At 49.8% G+C, this 25,261-nt stretch overlaps 1 protein-coding gene and 1 long non-coding RNA gene across 5 annotated transcripts in view; one reads left to right on the top strand and one right to left on the bottom strand.

Annotated features, from left to right (window-relative positions):
• Nucleotides 1–9,942, top strand: part of LOC114225006 (uncharacterized) — a 12,007-nt gene extending 2,065 nt beyond the window's left edge. For both annotated transcript variants that reach the window (XR_003612497.2, XR_015769356.1), the window contains exons 2-3: nucleotides 2,723–2,934; nucleotides 7,606–9,942. This is a non-coding gene — a long non-coding RNA (uncharacterized LOC114225006). The remainder of the gene's footprint in view (nucleotides 1–2,722; nucleotides 2,935–7,605) is intronic.
• Nucleotides 4,656–25,169, bottom strand: TRAIP (TRAF interacting protein). 3 transcript variants are annotated; one of them, XM_028124335.2, is made up of 15 exons: nucleotides 24,982–25,169; nucleotides 19,991–20,048; nucleotides 19,390–19,473; nucleotides 17,319–17,358; nucleotides 16,585–16,712; nucleotides 15,279–15,373; nucleotides 14,665–14,778; nucleotides 13,657–13,744; nucleotides 12,969–13,058; nucleotides 12,445–12,533; nucleotides 7,588–7,743; nucleotides 5,730–5,778; nucleotides 5,309–5,458; nucleotides 5,159–5,209; nucleotides 4,656–4,953 (listed from the first exon to the last, which is right to left on the bottom strand). In XM_028124335.2, exons 1-15 carry the CDS (start codon nucleotides 25,077–25,079, stop codon nucleotides 4,834–4,836), a joined length of 1,410 nt encoding a protein of 469 aa, XP_027980136.1. In that variant the 5' UTR covers nucleotides 25,080–25,169; the 3' UTR covers nucleotides 4,656–4,833. The 3 variants fall into 3 exon arrangements, 2 of the variants coding, with proteins under 2 accessions (XP_027980136.1, XP_027980137.1); XR_003612496.2 differs by lacking the exon at nucleotides 4,656–4,953 and having other exon boundaries at nucleotides 5,309–5,493; XM_028124336.2 differs by lacking the exons at nucleotides 4,656–4,953; nucleotides 5,159–5,209 and having other exon boundaries at nucleotides 5,304–5,493.
• Nucleotides 25,170–25,261: the final 92 nt, after the last annotated feature.

The raw sequence follows: 25,261 nt of genomic DNA, 5'->3' as shown, positions 1-25,261 counted from the left end.
AGAGGTGGAATTGCTGGATCATATGGTAATTCTATTTTTAGTTTTTTTCAGAGAGCTGCCATACTGTTTTGCACAGTGGCTGTACTATTTGACATTCCCAACGACAGTGCACAAGGGTTCCAATTTGTCCAAATTCTCCGTAACACTTGTTTTCTGTTTTTTAGACAGGAGCCCTCCCAATGAGTGTGAGGTGGTATCTCATGGTAGTTTTAATTTGCACTTCCCTAATGTTTAGTGATATTGAGCATCTTTTCATGTGCTTATTGGCCACTCCGATATCTTCTCTGGAGAAATGTCTATTGCAGTCTTTTGCCCATTTATTTTCTTCAAATTTTTATTTAAATTCTTTTTAGTTAACATACAGTACAATATTGGTTTCGGGAGAATTCAGTGATTCATCACTTACATACAACACCCAGTGCTCATCACAAGTGCCCTCTGTAATACCCGTTACCCTTCTAACCCATCCCCCACCTCCCTCACTCCATCAACCCTCAGTTTGTTCTCTAAGAGTCTCACGGTGGGGCGCCTGGGTGGCTCAGTTAGTTAAGCATTTGCCTTCGGCTCAGGTCATGATCTCAGGGTTCTAGAATTGAGCCCCTTGTCAGGCTCCCTGCTCACCCTCCTCTGCCTTCCCCTCCTCCCCCCGTCACTGCTCGTGCTCTCTCTCTCTTAAATAAATAAAACCTTTTTTTAAAAAGATTTTATTTATTTATTTGACAGAGAGAGACACAGCGAGAGAGGGAACACAAGCAGGGGGAGTGGGAGAGGGAGAAGCAGGCTTCCCGCCGAGCAGGGAGCCCGATGCGGGGCTTGATCCCAGGACCCTGGGATCATGACCTGAGCCGAAGGCAGACGCTTAACGACTGAGCCACCCAGGTGCCCTAAATAAATAAAATCTTAAAAAAAAGTCTCTTATGGTTTGTTATCCCCCCTCCCCCTGCCATGTTCTTCTGTTTTGTTTCTTAAATTCCATGTATGAGTGAAATCATATGGTATTTGTCTTTCTCTGACTTATTTCGCTTAGCATAATACACTGTAGCTCCTTCCATGTCCTTGTAAATGGTGAGATTTCATTCTTTTGATGGCTGAGTAATATTCCATTGTGCGTATATACTACATCTTCTTTATCCATTCATCAGTCGATGGACATTGGGTTCTTTTCATAGTTTGGCTATTGTTGATAATGCTGCTGTGAACGTAGGGTGCATGTACCCCTTCAAATCTATCCTTTTGTATCCTTTGGGTAAATACCTAGTAGTGCACTTGCTGGGTCGTAGGGTAGTTCTATTTCAACTTTTTGAGGAACCTCCATACTGTTTTCCAGAGTGGCTGCACCTTTTGGCATTCCCACCTACAGTGCAAGCGGGTTCCCCTTTCTCTGCATCCTCACCAACATCTGTGGTTTCCAGTGTTGTTAATTTTAGCCATTCTGACAGGTGTGAGGTAGTATCTCATTGTCTTTTGCCCATTTTCGAATTGGGTTTTTGTTTTTGAGTTTTGTGACTTCTCTACATATTCTGGATATTATCCCTTATCAGATATATGACTTGAAAATACTTTCTCCTTTCTTTGGGTTGCCTTTTTACTATGCGGATAGTGTCTTTTTGGTGTTCAACCTTTTTGTAAATGTTTGATAGAGGAGCGCCTGAGTGGCTCAGTCATTAAGCACCTGCCTTCAGCTTGGGTCGTGATCCCAGGGTCCTGGGATCAAGCCCCGCATCGGGCTCCCTGCTAGGTGGGAGGCCTGCTTCTCCCTCTCCCACTCCCCTTGCTTGTGTTTCCTCTCTCGCTCTCTGTCAAAATAAAATAAAATAAATAAAATAAAATAAAATAAAATGTTTGATAGAAAATAAAATAAATGTTTGATAGAATCACCAGTGAAGCTATCTTGTCCTGGACTTTTCCTTCTTGGGAGTTTTTGTTTTGTTTTTTAAAGATTTATTTAGGGGCGCCTGGGTGGCTCAGTTAGTTAAGCAACTGCCTTCGGCTCAGGTCATGGTTCCAGGGTCCTGGGATCGAGCCCCGCATCGGGCTCCCTGCTCGGCGGGAAGCCTGCTTCTCCCTCTCCCACTCCCCCTGCTTGTGTTCCTGCTCTTGCTGTCAAATAAATAAAATCTTTAAAAAATTTTTTTTTAATAAAAAAATAAAGATTTATTGAGAGAAAGGAGAGAGTGTGCGCGCATGTGCGAATTGGGGGAGGGGCAGAGGGAGAGAATCTTCAAGCAGACTCCCCACTGAGTGCAGAGCCCAACACAGGGCTCCATCCCATGACCCATGAGATCATGACCTGAGCCAAAACCAAGAGTCGGACACTTAATCGACTGAGCCCACCAAGTGCCCCATCTTCGGAGTTTTTTGAATACTGGTTCAATCCCCTGACTAGTTTCAGGTCTATTCATATTTTCTCTCTCTTCTTGAGTCGGTTTTGTTAGTTTCTGTGTCTACAAGTTTGTCCATTTCTATTAGGCTATCCAGTTTGTTGGTGTACAGTTGTTCACAATATCCTCTTATAATCCTTTCCATTTCTGTAAAATTGGTTACGGCATCCCCATTTTCCTTTAACTTTGATAATTTGTCTTTTTTCTCTTAATTTATTTAAAAGTTTGCCAATTTTCTTGACCTTTCAGAGAAGCAGCTCTTGGTTTTGCTGATTTTCTCTATCGTTTTTTAGGATTCTGACACTAATTCCTATGTGTGTATTTTATTCTGTACCACCCAGCAATTTTCCAATGCCAACTGCACATCCTGCAATTCAACTCAATTCTGAGACCATCTACCTGGAGACAACCTCAGATCCACTTCCTGCTCTGGCACCAATCAGCTGCTTTTGCAACTGGAGCTGCTATCCCCACAACCATGAGGAATAGGGGATGGTGGCTGGTTCAAGCCTGGCTCTTCCTCCATCAAGTACTTTCCTAGTTGTCTAATCAGGTATCAGAGTTCTGAAATAGTTGATTATAGTTGCTCTTTCCACTTCTTTGTATTTAGGTCTAGCATAGCTGTTTTGTAACCATCACCACTATCTATTTCTAAAACTTTAAAATCACCCCAGGCAGGGGGAAGGTGGGTGAAATAGGGGAAGGGGATCAAGAGTACCCTTATTGTGATGAGCTCTGAGTAATGTATGAAGTGTTGAATCACGATATTGTATACCTGAAACTAATATAACACTGTATGGTAACTATCCTAGAATTAAAAAAAAAAAAATCATTTTTTTTAAGAAGGCTCCATGCTGGGCCTGAACTCATGACCCTGAGATCAAGACCTGAGTTGAGATCAATAGTTGGATGCTTAACCAACTGAGCGACCCAGGCACCCAACTATACTGGAATTCTTTAAAAGCTGGTGGGGGGGGTAGTTTATGTAGCAAGAAAACAAATCACCCAGACAGAAACTCTCTAACCATTAAGGACTCCTTGTTTTCTCCTCACTCTAGCCCCTGGTAACCTCTATTCTATTCTACTTCTGTCTCTGAATTTACCCTTTCTAGATACCTCATTTAAGTGAAATCATACAATATTTGTCTTTTGAGTCTGCATTATTTCCTTAGGGGTCATAAATTCTTAACCTGCAACGCTGACTCATCAGGTTCTCACAATTGGGAGGTTAGTGCTACTGTCCCCACTTTAAAGAGGCTGAGACTGAGAGGCTAGGTAGTTTGCCTAAGATCACTCGGCCGGCTATTAGGCCGCCACCGACTGCACCCTTAGGTTGAGGCTGCACTTCCCCTCATCAAACCTCCTTGGTTCAAGGTGGCAGCAGAGGGACCCAGCCCCCATAACCAAGCATTACTTTCTCTCTGTGATGCTCCTCCAGATGTGCTGGGGGCAGCGGAGCATGCTCAGCCCGAAGCATGAGGGCACTCATCTTCACTCCCTGTGCCAGGCCCATGCTGGGCCCCGCAGAGACAGATGAACCCCCCTGCAGTGGTGAGAAAGGGAACTGTAGGAGATCTCAGCCAAGCTAGAGGTCACAAGGGGAAGTCTAGGAGCAAGTGCTCTTGAAGTTAAGACTCAAAGGTCACTGATTATTTATTTTGCTTGCTGGGAGTTCCCTGTATGGCTATACCTGTTAACCCAATTGCTTTCCAGCCTATGGCATTTGGGCTGTGCCCAGCTTGGACTGTGGACAAAACTGCAGTGGTCTCATTCCTGCTGGAGTCTCCTTGTGCCCTAGGAGGGGGCACATGCCTAAGGGTAGGACTACTAAGTCTGAGTCTAGGTGAAGGCCCTACTTTAGAAAATTATGCCAAACGGTTTGCCAAAGTGTTGATGCAAATTCATACTCCCAGAGCCATGAAGAAAAAATTCTATCTTTTTTATTTTACATAGAAATCTTCCCCTCCCCCCAATCCTCTCCCCACCACCATCCCCTCATTCCCCATCCTGCTCGGTTCTGGCCACGCCTAGCAGCAAGTCAGAAGCAGGCAGAAGCTTGGGCAGGCTGAAACTGCCCAAGAAGCCCCAGGCACTTTGGTCCACACAGTCAACAAAAGACCTTAGTCTGGAGAATCAGAAGCAGCCCAGCCACATCTGGCTACAAACAGGAGCCTCTGACAAGGAGGAAGTCCTGCTGGTCTCACTTCAGCAACCACACATAGGCCCAGTATGTTAGACCCAGTGTGTGTGTTTGGGGGCGGGGGGGGGGGCAGGGTAAGTGCAAGTAAAGCACCGTTTCTGGGCCTCACCTTCACCCCCAACTTTTTGTCTACCCTTGACCTTGGGGCTGGTCCTGGAAGTGGGGTCTTGCCCCCCAAACCCCCTGCTGAGCCAGTCCTGGCCTATAAATTGGAGGCATGTATCTGGCCATTGATCCGGCTCACTGTTCTCACTACCACAGGAAGGTGTCCAGCTTGGCCTGGGAGGGAGGGAGCGCTCTCTTCACCCCCACTCTCTGCTTAGTCTTGGGCTTGGGTTTCACAGGCACTGGGCGGATCATAGTCGTGTCAGTCTGAAGAAGATGTCAAGGAAGAGGCCTAAAGAGGAGACTGGGCAGCAAAGGCTTAGGCCTGGGGGGTGGGCAGCTCTGCTGTACTGAGGGAGGTCCAGCTGTGCACAGCTGAGGCTGTAGCCACTGCCCCAGGCTGGGGCTGGGGGTACAGGTGAGGGACAGTGTGGCTAGCTCAGCTCAGCCCAATGTCACAGAACAAGGATACAGGTTGGATGAATTTTGTCCGACCTCCAAGCCCATCGAAGCCTGTCCTTACCTAAGGTAGAAGGAAGAAGTGAGTCGGCCAGGCTAATAGGCTAGGGGGCTGGCCCCCTAAGAGGGCTGGCCCCTGCCACTCATGCGGAGCCATACTCACCGTATCTGTGCCGCGACAGGTCTCTGCCTTGGCCCTCTTGGGCTGTTTCTGGCCTAAGACGGCATTCCGGATGAAGACAGGAAAGGCACTAGCCAGCTCCTCATCTGGCTCTCCCACACAGTGCTGGCCGCCCAGTGAGAGCTGGGACTCCTGGAGGGGAGACCCCAAAGCCAGACTTGATGAGCCTGATGGCAGCAAAGGAGGGGCCGGGTCATGGTGGTGGAACAGGACCAGGATCTCTGACGCCTCACCCGGAGGCAGGAAGGTTAATGAGTAGAGTTCCCAGGTAGCTCCGAAGCGTTTCAGTCCTGGGCCAGGAGTGAGAGGGCTCTGGCAAGACCCTGCCCTCTTGGAAGCCCAGCTTTACACTCGGTCCTGGCAAGGGTTGGATGGTGACTGCCTGACTTCTGGGAAGCCTTACCTGCTTGGGGCCTTTGGGCATCTTCTTGGGGATGTCCTGAACGGGAGAGCTGCAAGAGCGAGACATGAAGGCAAGAGGCAGGTGAGCAAGACACAGGACCAGGCAAGCCAGGCTCAGCACATGGCCCTCGGGGAGCCACCATGGGTCATGGCTGCTGTAATGGCTGTGTGCTGGGCAAGGCCCCTCGGTCAGCCGCACTCCAAGTGCAGGTCTGTGAAGAGCTGGACAGTCACAGCTGCCAGAGTGGGGAGGGGGAAGTTGGACCATTTTCCAATCTTGTGGCTTCCACTTGGAGCCAAGCCAATTTGAATGCTCCCCAAGGCCTCAGGCACCTCACCGTGTCCTGGGCTCTGTGTGGGGATGGAGGCCCAGCTGATCCACCACCCACAGGAGGAAAGCCAGTCATGTCCTGATACAGGCAGAAGGCACCTCATGAGCTCAGACTTAGCCGCATCTGCCCAGAGAGGGGCCACCACCACCCTAAGACCCTCGGTAGAGAGCTCATAAAGTGCTCCCATCACACAGGGCTAGGTCATCTTCCTAGATAATCTGTGCAGGCAGGGTCTGGGGGCAGAACTGATCATGGCCCCAAGCCCTGGCTGTTCACTCCCAGCTCCAGAACTAGACACAGTGTTTCCATCCAATTCCTGGGGACACTAGCAGCTGAATACCCTTTCCTGGTATTTTCCCAGGTGGGTAGAAGGATGGTAACCTAAGGCTGACCATGTGGCTTCTCAAAGCCACGAGGACAAAGGCAAGATTGGGCCTGTCAGCTCTGGACCCCTCCACTCCTGCCCCCATAGCCTGTGGTAAGGCTACATGATGACCATGGGAAGATTCTCCACTTGCTGCAAGTTTGGCCCTGGGGAGCTGATCCAAGGTGGAAGCATCCTGGGTTCCCTCAGCCTCCCTGCAGGCCCTGAAGATGATAAAAATGTCTCACCATTTACAGCTAAAGAGACGACATGAAGAAGCCAGGGCATGCAGCAGGCACTCATAGGTCCCCTGACGGCAGCCCGCACACCCAAGGGTTGCTTCCCACGGCTACCAGGCCCGGCCCTGTACGGCACAGGTGCCTCCAGCCCCGACGGTGGGGAGAGATGGAGAGTCCAGCTGGCTCTCCCTTTTGCCCTCTCCCCAGGCCTCTTCCACCTTCACTGCTTAACACCTCAATTTCTTTCTCTCATGTCCAAAGTCTCCAGTTAGGAGGAAACCCACTCTGCCCTTGACCCCCTTACCTGAGCAGCGTATACCTACATGTACCTACAGGAGTAGTTCTCGTCTCCCTGATGAACCATACTTGGCCTGCCTGGCCAAGCAGACGACTTGCCCATTCCCAGTCCACTGCGCCCCTCGTGCAGGTCCCACCCAACCCACTGCAGCTCCCCACAGCTTCTTATACCGGCCCCTGCGGGATACCCCCTTAGGTGGTGGGGCCCTGGGCTCCATGATTTGAGATGGTTCTAAGCATGAGCCAAAGAGGCACACAATGGAAGAGGAAGTTCAGAGTCCCTGGCTCAGGACTCTGGTGGGCAGGCATTCAAGGTATGGGGAGCACACACACCCCCCAACATCATCAACCCAGACCTGCCACTACTGGGACCCCTGTGTTCTCTCCAACTCACATCACAACCCCTTTGCCTGAAGGGTGGTAGTAATGACCAAAACAAGCAAGATTAGAGCTTTGCACAGAGTACTCAGGAGAGCAAAGAAGAGGTGGTCAGAATCAAAGTCATGGCCAACCCCAGGTGACCCTCACTGCCCTATCAGCCACTCGGAGTGATGAGGGCAGGGCCTGCAGAGACCTCTCGGTCATCCTCCCTCAGGGCTGTGGACAGGGCCAGGGACTACCACTTACTGTGCTATCTCTTGGCAGAGCTTCTTGGCACGGCCATGATGGATGCTGGAGGGCTGGGATGGAGGCGTGTCGACATCAAAGGTGGCATTGAGGTCAATGTCATCACCGAAGGCCGGTCGGTGAAGCTTCAGGCTCAGCATCTCTATGGGGGCTGGGCTATAGGCAGAGTTGGCCTGGTTACTCTGGACCACCATGGCAGTCCAGAAGGACAACAGTCCCTGAAGCATCAGAGATGGCTTGGTTCCAGGGGTCTGGAGCCCACACCTGGCTCAGGGCCACCCTTCAAGGAAGCCTGAATCTCTACAGAAAAAAACCACTTGGCTTAGTGCTTCAGTCATGGGACCAGTGAAAGTCTTCAAGACATGGAAGGAAGCAAGCAAAACACACACAAAACCCAAGTGTACAAACAAAAGGTTGCTTTTTGACCAAACAGCTTCATTTCTCAGAATGCAGTGCAAGGGGCAGAGATGTGACCACAGATTGATATAGATGGCAAATGGCACAATATTGGAAATGGTCAAATGACTCCCCAGGGGGCTGGCACTTTCACAGCCTAAATATGATGCAGACATTAAAGTAGTGTTTCTGGAGAGTAAACTTAATAACATGGGGAAATGTTCATATACTACATTTAAAAAAGTAATACAAAACTCTGTATACTAGGCGATAAAAGAAAAAGCAGACAAGTTGGACTTCAAAGAAATTTAAAATTGTGTGCATCAAAAGATACAATCGGGGCACGCAGGTGGCTCAGTCAGTTGAGCATCTGACTCTTGGTTTTGGCTTGGGTCATGATCTTGGGATTGTGGGATCGAGCCCTATATCGGGCTCTGGGTTTGGCACAGAGTCTGCTTGTCCCTCTCCCCCTTGCCCCCATGCTCTCTCTCTCACAAATAAATAAATAAAATCTTAAAAAGACACTGTCGGGGCGCCTGGGTGGCTCAGTCGTTAGGCGTCTGCCTTTGGCTCAGGTCATGATCCCAGGGTCCCGGGATCAAGCCCCGCATTGGGCTCCCTGCTCGGCGGGAAGCCTGCTTCTCCCTCTCGCACTCCCCCTGCTTGTGTTCCCTCTCTCGCTGTGTCTCTCTGTCAAATAAATAAAATCTTTAATAATAATAATAAAAAAAGACACTGTGAACAGAGTAAAAAGGCAATCCATAGAATGGAAGAAACTGTTTGCAAATCATCTCTCACATAAAGAACTAAAATCCAGAATATAGATAGAACCAAAGCTCTATAATGGAAAACAAACAACCCAGTTCAAAACTGGGCACAGAGCCTGAATAGACTTTTCTCCAGAAACGATCTACAGATGGCCAGTAAGCCCATGAGAAGATGCTCAACGTCACTCGTCATTAGGGTGATGCAAATCAAGACTACCATGAGATACTACTTCACACCCACGAGGATGGCTGCTCTGAACAACAACAACAAAAAACCTAAACAAACAGAAAATAACAAGTGTTGGTGAGGATGTGGTAAAATTGGGACCCTGGGGAGCCCTGCTGGCCCAATGGGTGGAGCAGGCGACCTGATCTCAGGGTCATGAGTTCGAGCCCCATGTTGGGTATGGAGATTACTTAAAAACAAAATCTTGAAAAAAAAATCGGAATCCTTATGTACTGTTGGTGGGAATGTAAAATGGTACATCTGCCGTGCAAAATAGTACAGCAGTTCCTCAAAAAATTAAAAATAGAATTACCATATGATCCAGCCGGTCCACTTCTGGGTATACATCCAGAGCTGAAAGCAGGATTTCAAAGAGATATTTGCACAGCCATGTTCATAGCCGCATACTCACAATAGTTAAAAGGTGGAAGCAACCCAAAAGTCCATCCACCAGCGAGTGTATAAGCAAAATGTGGTATATACATACAATGGAATACAATTCAGCTTTAAAAAGGGAAGGAAATACTGACACCTGCTACAACATGGATGAACCCTGAGGACATTATGTTGAGGGAAGTAAGCCAGTCACAAAAAGACAAAAACTGAATTGACTCCACTTATATGAGGGATTTAGAGTAGTCAAAATCATGGAGACAGAAAGTAGAATGGTGGGTGCCAGGGGCTGGAAAACAGAAGTTATTGTTTCATGAGTACAGAGTTTCAGTTTTTCAAGATGAAAAGGGTTCTGGAGGTCGCTGGTGGGGAGGAGACCACAACATTATGTATGTAATGCCACTGGATTGTGCACTTGAAAATGTTGCTAAATTTTGTTAGGTATGTTTTACCACTGTAATTTGGGAAAACAACTCTATGGAAAGTACAATTTTGGTGCACACACATCCCCCTACCCCTTTCCCCACATACAGAGAAAGGACTAGAAGAAAATAAACCACACGTCAACAGCGACCTCTGCGCTAAGTCCGTATTTTCCAAATTCTCAACAATGAATGTGTTGTTACATTTATAATGGGGGCGGGGGGTGGTATTCTGTTAGAAAACTGCAGCCACTAGGATTTTTCTAGCCCACCCAGGCCTGGTAGGGCTCCCTAGCTCCTGTGGTCAGAGAACCCTGGGGAGTGGCAGGGCAGCCCCAAGAACATCCTCTATTTCCTTCAGTTAGAGACCTTGTTATCGGGGCTGCCCAAAGCCCTACTTCCACTGCTCTAGGACGGAGGGATGCACTGTGAGGGTATGAGCCTCTGGCCGGGAGCCCACTGGGGCATGCTGATCTGAGGAAAGGGGACTACGTGCACTGATTCGGGTGGGTAAGCAACGTGGGAAGCTTGGACTATCTCTTCTTTTCCCTGACCAGGTCCCCAGAAGCTCTACCCCTTCTTGCCTGCAAGTGAAAACAAAGGTTGCACAAGCCCACCTCAAACCAATGCCATGCTGGTTGCTTTGCTGCCCCCTCTGGGAGCCACAGCAGAAAGTGGCAGCCAGAAGCACTCGTGGCAACATTTCTGTAGTCTCTGTTAATTCTGCCACTATCGACCGACCCCAGCAGGTCCTCTGCCACTATCTCCCACCCCAGAGGGTCAACAAACCTCATCACACCCCGCTCTCCACAGCCACGCCACACACGCACACCCCCAGCCCAAGCTGCACACCCTCGTGGCTCCCGCGTGCCCCAGCCCTGAGAGCCAGGCTCACCCCTCACTGAAGCCTCTAAATGCAAATGGCACAAGCACCTCTTTTCTTGTCATGGGATGTGGCCTGTCGTGGTGTGTGGTCGGGGGCGTTTGGGGCTTGGCCATCTAACCCTGCAGTCTGTCTACCCCACTGGAACACAAGCTGTAAGAGGGCTGAGAGAGCCTGACATACAGCACGCCCTCAGTAAGAAGCAGTTATAGAAGTCTAGGCCTCACTCCAGCGTGGACTGGTAAAGAAAGTAAGCAAAGGCAGGTATGCAAAGTCCCTGGGAGCCTAGAGGCATCCCTCACTGTGGATGCCAGACACAGAGCACACGTGTGTGGAAATACCCTGAGGCCCACGGAGCGGGAAGTGGAGGGAGCACTGTGGAGCTTGTCGATAGCAGCCTTGAGTGATAGGCTAGGAAAAGGAGTTTTCCTTCCTGCCTCGAGGCAGTTTGAGTTCTAAATGTTTGACCGCATGAGATGGTCTTCGAGACTATCGGCTCCCTATGAGTCAAGCTCCTGACAGAGCCCTTGTGCTACCTGGGGCTTCCAAGCCAGCATGGCCAGTGGGCTCTGAGGGTGGAATGGGGAGGAAGGACCAGACACGGAGTCTAGTTTGTCCAAATCAGCAACACGCTGGACTTTACAGAGAGTCATGTGCCCATCACACTCCCACAGCCATTTCTCAGTCCAACCCAAACTGGCGGGGGGGCAGTCAGCTCTAGCTCCATGAAGAGACCCTGGAGGGTCTGAGGTAAAAAGGAAAGAGTACGGATGGGGAACTGAAGGTAAAATGAGAACAAGAGGACACCGGCTTGTGGGCACTCGCTCCCCAGTGCAGATGCTGACCAGGCAGCACGGTGTGGGGAGAAGAACGGATGTGCAAGGAAGCTGGTGGTGAGGAGCACAGATCAAGACGCAGCTCCCGGTCTTCTCACAGCCGGGTGTGTGCTTACGGGCTCGCTGCACGAGTGCCTCAGGCACAGTGCCAAGAGGTCTGGGAGTGTTTGGTGGGGGGAGGAATGACGTGAAGCCGGGGGCTCATAAGCCGGGCAGACAGGAGGAGCGGAGGATGGGTCACCTGCGTCACCTGGAGGTGGTGGCCAGGGACAGACTGGATCAGGAGGCACCAGAGGTTAGAGGGGCAAACTCTGGCAACTGACTGGGTGTGAGGAAGAAGGAGCATAATGATCTTCCAAAGGACATTGAAAAGTGGCTCAAATAAAAGGCTGGGCCACTGGGTTATGTGCTTTCCGTCTGGGCCATCAGCTGGGCAGCTAGGCAGAACAGCCCAAAGATGCTCTTAGCTCGGCGTCTGTGCAACACTCAGGAGGAATGGGCAGCCAGTCCCGGGCAGGAACACCCATTCCTCTGCCTCTTGGCTCCCTCTGCTGGCAGCTTTAATGCACACATCCGAGACCAGCGGAGAATTTATTTTGGTGATTGGTTTCATGTTTGTTTCAGAATCTGGGGCAGACAGATGCATTTGGTAAGCATTTCATAAATAGGATGCGTGAGGACAGTCAACACTCCTGCCCCTTCCCTACCCATCCCTAGGTCCTCTCTGACCTACCTTAGCCTTTCCTTGTCCGAGCCCAGAACTTGCCTCAAAGCTGCTTTCCCACTAAATCTTGGCTGTGTCCCAGGGCAGGAGGCCCACAGCCTTCAGGCCCACATGGACCACCCACCCGACCAAAGCCAGGAGTAGTGAAGACCCTTACCAGGGACTTCTTCCGGCTTATGACCCCTGCACCACCCCAGGAAGTCAACCAACCTCTCTAAAACCAGGCGGTTGACAGTCTCACTGTCCATGGGTGGCAGGTTCAGGGTTTCCTGCAGCATCGTTAGCTTTTTTTTCAGGCTCTTGGGGAAGGAAAGAGAAGAGTGTGAAAGGAAGGCTGAAGCAGCAAGTCCAGAGAGACTGTCAAGGATGTGAACAACATGCATGACAGGCAAGCCCACTGGGAACAGAGCAAGGCCTGAACCCCCAACATCCTGAACCCCTGGGATCACCTGGTCTCAGAACCCCTCTCTGGTGAAGCCTCTCCTCCGGTGAGGCTATATCCCTGGGGATATAGGTACAGGACAGGCTGTAGGGGAAGACCCATGGTGCTGTCTGTCCTCTACTGAGGAGGCCCAGGCTCCAAATCAGGGCCAAGGTACACATCCTGACCCATTCTGACCCAGGAGGATGCAGGGAACCCAAAACCACCGCCACAGACTGGGGCACAGGTTTCTAGGTTCTCGGAGGACACACAAACGACCCGTCGTTCCCGTCTGGCCAGGGATGTCCCTTACCACAATCTCCTTGTCAGCACTCTGTAAATCCTTCTGGGCCGACTTCAGCTCCAACTTGGTCTGGTCTAGTTCAGAGTAGACTGTCTGCAACTACAGGAAAGTACAGGGAGTAAAGGACAGGCCAGCAGGCGGCCCTGTGCCTGCCCCCACCTGCTGCTACCCAGTGCATGCTCATGGGAGCCCAGGGTCCAGAAGAGTCTAAGGACACATGGGGAGACCGTGGCTTTGTGGGGCTGTCCATGCCCATCTGGAACTGCCCAGGGATTAGGGCTGCGTTCTACACCCGACAGCCCATGGATGCACCGGGCCCAGAGATAAAGCAGCTGGGACTGAATGGGGTTCCAGGTACGTTCCTCCCTACTCTGGGCCTGGGACAAAAGCAGGCCTCTAACACTGTCACATTCGGGATCTGTGCTCTCCAGCCGAGAAGTGCCCAGGGGCCAGGAAGGACAGAAGGGAGCATAAGTGTGCATGTATTGGGGGGGGGGGAATGCCTGCATGACCTGCCACCCTAAGTGGACAAGCCACAGAGCCAGAGCCGAGGCCCAGGAACCAGTCTCTGTGAATCACCCAGAGGCCCCGTGGAGTCTGCTGCACCAACAGGCCCCATGGCTTTGCTCAGGGGACAGGACCTAGCGCGAGGAAAGGACAGCCCCCACTCCCCTCACCTCCTGCTCCCCACTGTTACCTTGCTTTTGGAAGAAAACAAGTCCTTCTTCAGTCTGTCTGCCAGCTCCCCTGAGGCTTTCCGTGCTTCTTTTAGATTCTCATACTCTCTGTGAGGGGCCAGGAAGAGAGGCCAGAATGGGGTGCCCTGCTGGTCAGACCGCACCATGGCACCAAACAAACACAAAGCCCAAGCTGGCCCCTCAGCCAGTTCTCATTCCCACTCTGACACCGGAGCCCAGCAGGGTGGTGCTGCGGAGGGTCCTGCAGGGAGAGCGGGGGAGTCTCTGTTCCCTGCCAGTCCTGCAGGCACGGGTGATTGGAGAGGCTTTGCAGGAAGCCCTGCCCTCATGAAGAGGCCCCCGATACCACCTGGCCCTCACAGGAGACATCTGGGATCCTCCGTGCCTGTCAGCCAAGGAGCCTTTTCCCCAACCTCACATCCACAGTAGCAAAGTTTCTGATGCAAGTCAGGCAGGAATCGGTGAGCGCTGATAGGAAACAGGCTCCATTTATCACGATGGGGCTTATAGCCCAGACAGTGGTGCCAACCTTCTTAGAAATAACATTTATGGGGTGCCTGGGTGGCTCAGTTGGTTAAGCAACTGCCTTCGGCTCAGGTCATGACCCTGGAGTCCTGGGATCGAGTCCCGCATCGGGCTCCCTGCTCAGCGGGGAGTCTGCTTCTCCCTCTGACCCTCCTCCCTCTCATTCTGTCTCTCATTCTCTCTCTTGCAAATAAAGAAAATCTTTAAAAAAAAAAAAAGAAATAACATTTATGTTCACACTCATTCTCTCAATAACCCCATGAGGCAAGTTATTACTATCTCCATTCAGGAAGCTGTGGGTCAGAGGCCAAGAAACTGGCTCGTGGCCGCATGGTGAGAGGTGGGGTCAGGGTTCAAACTGAGGCAGCATAGCTCCGGAGCCTGCCCCTTAAGTCTGCCTGCTCTGCCTTACAAGTGATGGGCAGCAGAGAGGGTGCCGTGGCTTAGCCCCCGGACTGGGCCACAGGGGCCGGAGCACGCACTTCTTGAGGGACACGCAGTACACGGCTAGCTGTTCCACCGCGGAGTGCCCCACACCCATGTCTCGGATCATCTCCTCCACCTCGGGCCGCTGGCTCTGGAGCAGGAGCTCAATCCTGAAAAACACCCAGCCCACGGCATTTACAATCTGGAGGCTGATGGGTAGGTACCCAGTGCAGCTCGGCTTTCCTTTGCCGCTGTTGCTATGGTGACAGCCTGGCCTGCCAGCATGCTTTAGCAGGCGGGTCTACCCAAAGAAAGGACCCACGGCAGAGCTGAACACAGCTGCAGGGACGCTGCTGGGGAAGGATGGGTGCTCACAGGTCCTCAACGTCAGGGATCCTTGGAGAAAGGTCTCTGGAGCAAAAGACCTGCCAGGTCACCGGGCCATGGGCAACAGGAAGAGAGAGGACTGAGGCAAGGGGCCCCCTGGAAAGTGGAGGAGCCCACCGAGGCCGAGCGAGGACACCTGGGCCCACACCCAGTTGGCCTGAACCCCACATGGCCTACGGAGGTTTGTGCCACAGAGGTGCCAACCCCTACTGCAGTCCTAAGAGCTGGGGCCTCTGGGGGCCGTAGGAGCAAGGGCAGAGGGAGTGCCCAGCTCCGGGCTCACCGCTCCATGGTTTTCATCTTGCTCCTGAGTCGGCGCGCCTCCTCCTGGGCTTGTTTGCTCTCGTCCTGCTGCTGCTCCAAGTACTTCATCTGCTTCTGAAGAGCAAACACACCCATGCCTACCTGTTGCTTGGACGATCCCAGGGCCCATGGCTAAAGTCATCCTGAACCTCTACTCTAGAACTGTCTCCTTTTCCAAGTGCTGATAACCGTGTGTGCCCAGCCTCCAGGGAGGAAGGCTCCTGGGCCCCAATCTGGCTTGTGCTTTTTCTGCTATGAGGCCCTATGCCAACTGCTTCCTCGCCTCCCCGCTTGCTTCCTCCTGAGATATGTCTTACCCCAGGCACAACCCACTACCACCAGCTAGAGGCCCACTGTGGGCTGCCAAGGTCCTGTGGCCTAAGGGCTCATGGTGCATGTCATGTAGGAAGCTGAAGAAACACAAATCCAGGTCTCATTATCCACCATCTAGACCCGAGGATAGTTATCAATCAGGCTAGGAGAGCTGAACCAGAGGCAGGTAGCCAGGCTGCCCTCAGCACAAAAGCACTCCATCTCTGACCTGGGAATGCTATCAAAGATGCCCGCTCTGCAGCCAGGTCCTGATTCACTCCTTCCCTCCCACTGGCCAGGCCACGTGATCCAGCCCAGCCACCAAGCAGGAACAGAGACAACGAACACCCTGGGGCTCTGTCTGTTCACAAAGATGGCTCCCTTTCCCTTTCAAATGGCATCCAGCAAGGACTGCTCCTTCTTACGAGGCCAGAATATCAATTGCGGGCTCAGATCAATCGCCTCATGCCCCTTAGAGAGCAAGAGGCTCACCAACCCAGGCTGATACAAAATTCATCTGGGTCTAGAGCAGCTTGCTCTGCAGGCTTTGATCTGCCCGGTCAGCTCAGCACAGCTGACTTCAAAGGCCCCCTGCTCCTCCTTGGGATGCTGTTTGATCTGGCTCCAGAGAGCAGCCCAGCCAAGGACTAAAGTGCTAATGGAAGGTTCTTCTGTCTGGCTTCATCGGTGGAGTACAAACCACTTTTGGAAACAAGGTTCAGCCTCACTGAGGTCTTGGCTGAGCTGCCCCTCCGAGAAGCACCGGGAAGGTCTCACCTCTTCAGACTACTCGGTACAAAATCCAAGCACAGCCAATATGACCCCTCACTTATGGACTGGATGGGTACAACATTGGAGGCCTGGGGAAGAAGGGATTTGCCTCTACTTTATAACTGCACAAACGAAGGTAATGACCAAGGGAAAGCCAGAAGATAAGGCCAACGGACTTGTGCGCACAGGACCCGGGGACCCACCTTGAGGGTGGAGCACAGCATTTCGGCCTTGTCTAAGGCCTTCTGCAGAGATTCCACAGTGGCGTTGCGTTCTTCCAGCGTGTCCCGCAGGGTGTCAATGATGACCTGGCTGTCCCTTTTCTCCTTCTCTGCAGCAGGGGTGGGAAGGGGGAAGGCCCGTTCACCCATCAGCATAAGAACCTGAGCCCTTGGGCTCCAGCACTGCACCCCTGAGCCAGGTAAGGAACAAGTCCCCAGTCAGCAAGTTGGGTGGCCCACTTCTCTCTCTGGCATGCACCAAACCAGGGAAGCTAAACCAGAGTCTCTTCATTCAGGGGATAAGACCCTCTTTCTGCTTCTTAGAACTACCCGAGTAAAGATTTCACTGCTGTCCACTCCCATGGGTCTAGTTAATTCATCATCTTAGAACCCAAGCAGGTTTTCTGCCAAACTCAGCAGCCAAACACTCTCCTAGAAATAGTCTGTCCCATTAGGCAGCCCCCTCCCAGCCTCGGTCCTGGGCAAGAAGCCTCAGACAAGGAGAAGAAGCTCATCTGGCCTAAGTGGATGGCTCGAGGCACCTCCCTTTTTTCTCCTTTTCTGCCAATCACAAGAGCTGGCAAAACTCTTGGATATAGAAAGCAGGGAGAGCCCCTAGCTTCACCAGAAGGCTAGAGGCATTCCTCCCAGCTCCCCACCCCCCGAACCACCTAGGTCAGGAGCTTCCCAGGGCCCCTTGTCTCTTACTAACTCACCTTTCTGGGAAAGCTGGGCTCTCGTATTATCCAGTTCATTCTACAAGGTAATATCCACAATAAGAAGCAGAAAAGCATCATACCTGGCTTCCATACAGCATCCCAAAAAGCTTGCAGGGAGATCCAGGAGGTGACAATGAGGCCTGTAGGTCCACAGACCCTGCTATATGTCACGGCCAAGCTAAGCCAACAGTGAAGAGATATGTCTTGCTTTATCTCTATGCTTTTTTTAAAAAGTAGGTAAGATGGAGGAAAATAATCTCAAGTACAAGACCCTGGGACAGGGAAGGAGGCAGAACAGGGGCAAGAGAAGCGAAGTTGGACCTGTGTGATCAGTCTCACAGCCAAGGCTTCCAGCACTTCCTTGGCCCTGTGCTGGCCCTTACACTCTCTGGGCTTCAGCTGTACTCACTGGGGACACAGAGTGGGGATGGCTAAGGACCTTGGGTCACCACTCCTTCACTCCACCCCAGGTCCTGCTGGCTTCAGTCTACTTCTCTCCAAGCTCTGAACTCACTCTGTGTGCCATGAATCTTCCAACCCTGATGAGGTAGGCAAGCTGGGACAACTTTACGTCTCTGGATGAAACCTCACACGTGCTAGGCTCTAACCATACTATTGTGAGGGTCAAATGAACCTCTTAAAGCCCATGCGTAAGTTACAGAGCCACTGCCCTAGAACCACTGAGAGGCAGGGGCAGAAATGAGCCCAGCTTCCATTCAGGAGTCCGGAGCACTCAACACCCAATGGGCAAGAGAAGTTTTCCATAAGCAGGAAAACCAGGCACTGCAGAACTGAAAGTCTTGGCCAAGGAAGGGTTCATGGCAGTAGCAGGATGGAATCCAGGCAAATCTTCCTCCAGATCACCCTTTCCAGGTCAATACAAGACTCAGAATTTCACACGTGACCAATACTAAAGCCCAGCCCCAGTAGGATAAGCTCCTTGCTGTGAAAATCCCCACCCAGGACTCTGGGGCAAAAGCTTTTGGTGGCTGGGTGGCTCAGCGTAGGCAGAACATCCTGGAGTGCAAGTGGTGGGTAGAGAAGGGCATGTACGTACTGCCAGAGAACAGACACCAACCCAAAGCTCCCCCGAGGCCCTGGCCCCCACACCTAAGCAAGGTACCTACAAGCCCTTGCTCCAAACTACTCAAGATGTTGTCTCTCTGTCTCCTAGATCTGGCTTTGAAAGCCAGAAAGAAACGAAGCTGCCTTTGTTGTCTTTATCACAGGGAGGATGCAGTTTAAAACCAGGAGCAGTTACCATGACGATGAACATGCTGGCTTTAAGCACAAAAGCTCTACGTTCTTGAAGCAGTAAGGTTCCAAGGACATCACGGCACCCTGGGGCCAAGGCCAAATGAACCCTGGGCTGACAGATGCCCAGCAAATGAACACACAGAGTCCAGGTACATTGCGAACCCCAATCCCACTTCCTCAAGAGGTTTTGGCCAATCCAGCCCCCTGGTACACAAAGAAAGTTAAATCTTGGGCTTGAAGGGAAGAAGTGTAGGGGGGAATTCACCCATTCTCCCCTGCGTTGTGGGTTTCTGCCCTGGCTCACATCCTGACTCCAGGGGTTCTGCCCTCCATTGCTGGTCTGGGAAAGACTCAGGCACCTGGATATATACCAAGCTTCCCCACAGTTTTGAGGCACAGACAGGTTTGTGAATAGTGGGTCCACACATCTTCCCTGGCTGAGGACTAGAAGAGTTTTCTGATCTGTCTCTAGCTGTCGAAGCAGCAAAGTGGGCTGGGAAGGACGGCTATAGAAGCTCTGCAAGGTGAGAGAACCTCGGGAGAGACACTCTGGTCTTTGGTGGGAACTGCTCTGAAATCCCAAGGGTGAAGGCTCACAGTCACGTGGCTCCTCTCTTCCCTAACAGTGTATTTCTCCAATGACTGGGTCTCATCATCACTTTTCCTCTGCTCTCCTCCCCTCTGCCTTGAAACCTCTACGACTCTCCCTCCAGACTCCATCTCCACAATCTCCACACCCACCCTATGAGGGAGCAGAGAGTAAATTTTCAGAGGGCTTGGGGTTCAGTAGAATGACATAAATCCTGGGTACCTTTAAGAATTCTGCATCTAAGACACTCTCCTCCTCTTGGGCAAGGTCAAAGAAGAGCTTATTGATAATGGTTCTTCTGCCAACCTGGATGGAAGGACAAGAGAGAGTATGACTATATAGCTGGGTCATGAGCAAGGATGACAGGATGTGCATGCAGCCGAACAGGCAGCCAGGCCTGTTCTCAGCCCTCACTTTTCACAGCACATCCCTTGGAATCAGATGAGCTCTGTAACCCTACAGTCATCCCACGCTGGTGCCACTGGTTTGGTGGTTACTAAATTAATGTCACCGCAGACCCATGAGGTGACTGTTCAAAAGATACCCAACTCTCGGTGCTGGGCATTGAGGATGGGGAAAGGCAAGGAAGGAGGCTAAATTTACCTAGGTGAAGACCGGCCCGGGCAACAAGTCTATCTGCCAGCTACTCTTGGGCATAAGCAGGCCTCCTGAGCCACTTAAGAGCACAAGGCTTAATCAGCCTCAAACCACGAGGGTCCAAAAAGGTCAAAGATACTGTTCAGTTTCGGAGATCTTTCCTGATTCCTGCTCCCTGGCAAGGAAAAGATGTCTTCAGCTGAGGTTTTCACCCCATCGCACTCACCTGGATTCGGCACTGTGGGCAGGTCCGACTTGGTGCTGTCTCAAACCACTGAATTAGGCTGGAATGAGAAGCAGAGAAGCAGACTGGTGAGCCCTTGCTTGGGTAGGGACATACAGGCCAGGTAGGCACCCTGACCACAACAGTGTCTGACTTATTCCTGCTCGGCCCGATGCCTGACCACAAAGGAGGGCAGTACCACAGGTGGTACAGCACATCCCACAGGGCCTCACTGGTACAAGCACTCTGACCAGTTGGCCCTTTTTTTGGCCCTGTTAGGGTCCTCCCGACCCCTGAGCTGCTCTTTTGTCAGCATTCGGGGCTCTGACTAGGAGGGAGCAGGAGCCAAAGTTCAGGGTCCCTCAGAGATGGGGATTCTAGTAACACCCCCACTTTAAGCTGGGACTCCAAAGGGCTAAGCTTTCAGAGTAAGGGTAAACTAGAAGCAAATGCAAGTCGTGGGAAAAGCAAAATACAGTCCAGCTTCACATCCTCTATGTGAGTGGTCCAACAAAATCTCAAGCCTTAAACTCTAATTAGTCTCCTACTAGTAGACTCTCCCACCAGAGACCAGGGAGAAAGAGTCCTTTCTGGAAGATAATACCATCATCCCAGGCCTCGGTTTTTTTCTATAAATAATTTTCCATATATTAGGACAAGATAAATTCAAAGGTAGCCAGGCACAGTGGAATACTATACAGCAACGAGAATGAATGAGTCTACAACTAAGAACAATATTATGGATGAATCACATACACATAACATTGAGGAAGAGAAGCCAGACACAAAAAAAGGTATATTATGTATGATTCCATTTACATAAAGTAAATGTTTTAGTTGTTTTTTTTTTTTTTTAAGTAAATAGACAAGGAAAAAAGCACTACACGTGCAAACCAGAACATATGCACAAAGACTTCAGATACGGGAATTGTCAGACACAACATAATATGGTATGCTAAGGAAATAAAAATCAAGACTGAAAATATCAGTAGAGGGGTGCCTGGCTGGTTCAGTCGGTACAGCATGTGACTCTTGATCTGGGGGTTGTGAGTTTGAGCCCCGTGATGGGGTTAGAGTTTATTTTAAAAAAGAAAAAAATACATCAGTAGAGAACTACAGAATAAAAGGTGACATGGCAGAATTTAATAAGCACCAAACATAAATTCTAAAATTAAAAATGGCCAAAATTAAGAATTGGATGGATGAGTTTAATGGCAGTTTAGGCACAGTTGAAGAATTAGTAAAATGAAAAAGGTCAGAGAAAACACTGAGAATTAAAAAGATGGAAAAATACAGAAGAGATGATAAAAGATATAAAAGATACTGTGAGAAGGTCTAGCATACATATAATAAGGAATTCCAAAAAGAAAGTACTAGGTGGAATTACGCACTTTCCCCAAGAAGTCTATGTCCTAATTTCTCAGACCTGCGACTATTTCATGTTATATGACAATAGCAATTTTGCAAATGTGATTAAGGATCTTGAGACAGGGGGCGCCTGGGTGGCTCAGTCAATTGAGCGTCCACCTTCGGTTCAGGTCATGATCCCAGGGTCCTGGGATCGAGCCCTGCATCGGGCTCCTTGCTCCGCGGGGAGTGTGCTTCTCCCTCTGCCTCTTCCCTCTACTTGTGCGCTTCCTCTCTCTCAAATAAATAAATAAATTTTAAAAAATAAATAAATAAAAGGATCTTGAGACAGGGAGATTATCCAGGTGTGCCCCCATGTAATCACAGGGTCCTTAAGCGAAACAGGAGTGTCAGAGGCATAGAGAGATCTGAAGATGGAGAATGGGGCCACAAGCCCAGAAAGGCATATCCCCATTTACAAACATTGACTATAATCCAGTAAACTCATTTTGGACTTCTGACCTCTGGAACTGCAAGCTAATAAATCTGTGTTGTTTTAAAACACCAAGTTAGGGGCGCCTGGGTGGCTCAGTCGTTAAGCGTCTGCCTTCCGCTCAGGTCATGATCTCAGGGTCCTGGGATCGAGCCCCACATCGGGCTCCCTGCTTGGCGGGAAGCCTGCTTCTCCCTCTCCCACTCCCCCTGCTTGTGTTCCCTCTCTTGCTGTGTCTCTCTCTGTCAAATAAATAAAATCTTTAAAAAACAAAAACACACCAAGTTAGTAGTAATTTGTTATAACAAAAATGAGAAACTATATGAAAACAAAAGATATAATGGAATAGAGACAATATGTGAAAAGATAATGGCCGATAATTTTCCAAAATTAATTAAAGAAACTGTTCCACAAGTTCGAAAACCATAATGAATCCCAAGCAGGATAAGTAAAAAAATGGTAACAAAAAGAGCTGAAGTGCTATGTTATTGTCAGGCAAAATAGACTTTAAGTCAAAAAATGTTACAAAAAAACAAAGAAGGACTTTATATTTTGATAAAAGGTACAATCCAACAAGAAGAAATAACAATTATAAACATAGATGTACCTAACAACAAAGCCCAAAAATATATGGAAGAAGAATGGACAGAATTAGAGACAGAAATAGACAGTTCTACAATAAAAGCTGGAGATGTCAATAACCCACACTTTTAATAATGGGTAGAACAATCAGACAGGTAATCAATAAGGAAATAGAGGACTTGAACAACATAAACCAACTAGATCTAACCCACAAATACTCCACCCAATCACAGCAAAATACACATTTTTCTCAAGTGCACAAGGAACATTCTCCAGGATAGACCATATGTTGGGCCACAAAACAAGTATTAATAAATTTGAAAAGATTAAAATAATACAAAGTATCTTTTCTGATCACAATGGAATGAAACTGAAAACTAGTAACAGAAAAAAAAACTGGAAAATTCACAAATATGTGGAAATTAAACAACACACTCTTAAACAACTGATGGGTCAAAGAAGAAATCACAAAGGAAATTAGAGAATACCTTGAGATGAGTGAAAATGAAAACACCACATACCAAGACTTATAGAATACAGTGAAAGCATGCTAAGAGGGAAGTTGATAGCTATAAACACAGACATTTAAAAAAAAAAGGCACCCATTAGATAACTATTATAAAAAAACAAACAAAAACAGAAAATAACAAGTGTTGACAAGGATGTGGAGAAATTGGACCCTTGTGCACTGCTGGTGGGGTTGTAAAATGGTGCAGTCAAAGTGGAAAACAGTAAAGCAGTTTTTCAAAAAATTAAACATAGAATTACCATATGATCCAGTCATTCCACCTCTGGGTATAACTCAAAAGGAATGAAAGCAGGGACTCGTACAAAAACTTCCAAACCAGTTCATAGTAGTATTACTCATAGCAGCCAAAACATGGAAACAACCCAAGGTCCATTAACAGATGAAGGGATAAACAAAATGTGGTATTTCCATACAGTTGAATTTTAGTCATAAAAGGAATGAAATTCTGATACATGCTACAACATGGATGAACCTTGAAAACATTATGCTTAGTGAAGCAAAACTTAAAAGAAAAATATTGTATGCTTTCACTTATATAAGATACCCAGAATAGGAAAACTCAAGGAGACAGAGGGTAAAATAAAGGTTTTCAGGGGCAATGGGGAGGGGGTGATGGAAAGCTGTCATTTAATTGGTACAGTGTTTCTGTCTGGAATGATGGAAAAGTTCTGGAAATAGACAGCAGTGAAATAAAGGGAATTAAGAAGTACAAACTTCCAGTTATAAAATAAATAATTCATGGAGATGAAAAATACAGTGTAGGAAATATACTCAGTAATACTGTGTATGGGGGTGCCCGGGTGGCTCAGCCGGTTGGGCATCTGTTCTCCACTCAAGTCATGATCCCAGGGTCCTGGGATCAATCCCACATTGGGCTCCAACCCCACATTGGGCTCCCTGCTCAGCAGGGACCCTGCTTCTCCCTCTCCCCCTGCATTCTCGCTCTCTCTCTCAAATAAATAAAATCTCTTTTTTTCTAGATTTATTTATTTATTTGACAGAGAGAGAGAGAAAGAACAAGCAGGGGGTAGTGGAAGAGGGAGAAGCAGGCTCCCCGCTGAGCAGGGAGCCCATGAACCCTGGGATCGTGACCTGAGCCGAAGGCAGTTGCTCAACTAACTGAGCCACCCAGGCGCCCCATAAATAAAATCTTAAAAAAAGAACACTGTTGTATGGTGACAGACGGTGACCACAATTATCATGGTAAAGCATCGAGTAATGTGTAGAATTGTTGAATCAATATGTTGTGCACCTGAAACTAATATAATATGGTATGTCAATTATATTTCATTTAAAAAAAAAAGAGCTCTGAAGCAGCCAGGCCACAGCTGCTAGGGGAATCTTTCCTCACCAGCTGTACATTCAAAGGGTCAGCAGGACGGCTGGATCAGGGAGGACCTCCTTGCCCTTCCATGGTTCTTTGGTATTTTTTAAATATTTTATTTATTTATTTGAGAAAGAGCGAGAAGCCGACTTGCCGCTGAGCGGAGAGCCCGATTTGGGGCTCAATCCCAGGACCCTGAGATCATGACCGGAGCAGAAGGCAGATGCTTTACCAACTGAGCCACCCAGGCGCCCCCTTGCCCTTCCATGTTATCTTGGGTTTCTTGGAGTCAGTGAATACACTGGGGTGTCTGACCAACGAGATGACTCTGGGTAGAATAATCCCAAACCATCAAGCAAACCACAACAAATCGGATAGCCAGAGGCCTACCAGGTTATCTCGAAGAAATAAAAGGCCTCGTTAATTTGGCCAAAGTTTACCTCCGCCCAGAGGTGTTGAAGTCACACCTCTCTGCCAGCGGATCAAGGAGCCCCCTACTTTATCTTCACCGAACCAACTCTTTCCCTGGACTCAGTTCAGCTGTCACCTCCTCTGGGGAGTCTGCCCAGACCCGCCTCAGTCCAGGTCGGGAAGCTACGGTGGGGCTCAGGCTAGTGCCGTCTTAATTACCTGTCTGGGCTCCGCCCGGGGACCCCATACCCCACAGTTCTGTAGCCGTACCAGGCCGCGAGCCCGGCCCCGCCACTACGGTCACTCACCACTGCAGGTGGAAGGTGTGGCCGCAGTGGATGGCGGCCACATCGCGGGAGTGGTCGAAGAAGTCGGAGCAGATGGTGCACAGCGCACGGATAGGCATGATGACTGGTCTAAAGGGGATCAGGCAGCCAAGGAAACCTCGACCGGTCCAGCTTCGCGGCCGCGCCCCCGCGTCCCCGCAGGCTTCAAATTTGGCTCCACGGCGCAACTTCCGGGAGCGGACCGGAAGTGGTTATAAGGAGCCTGGAGGCTGGATCCGGATTGGACAAACCATGGGGGGCG

The sequence above is a fragment of the Eumetopias jubatus genome, unplaced genomic scaffold, assembly GCF_037043125.1.
Source record: "Eumetopias jubatus isolate StellerSeaLion01/CBP00866 unplaced genomic scaffold, mEumJub1_p1.0 scaffold_1, whole genome shotgun sequence".
NCBI classification, from domain to species: domain Eukaryota; kingdom Metazoa; phylum Chordata; class Mammalia; order Carnivora; family Otariidae; genus Eumetopias; species Eumetopias jubatus.
The sequence above is the reverse complement of the archived record's forward strand: the minus strand, read 5'-3'. Positions and strand labels throughout refer to the sequence as shown.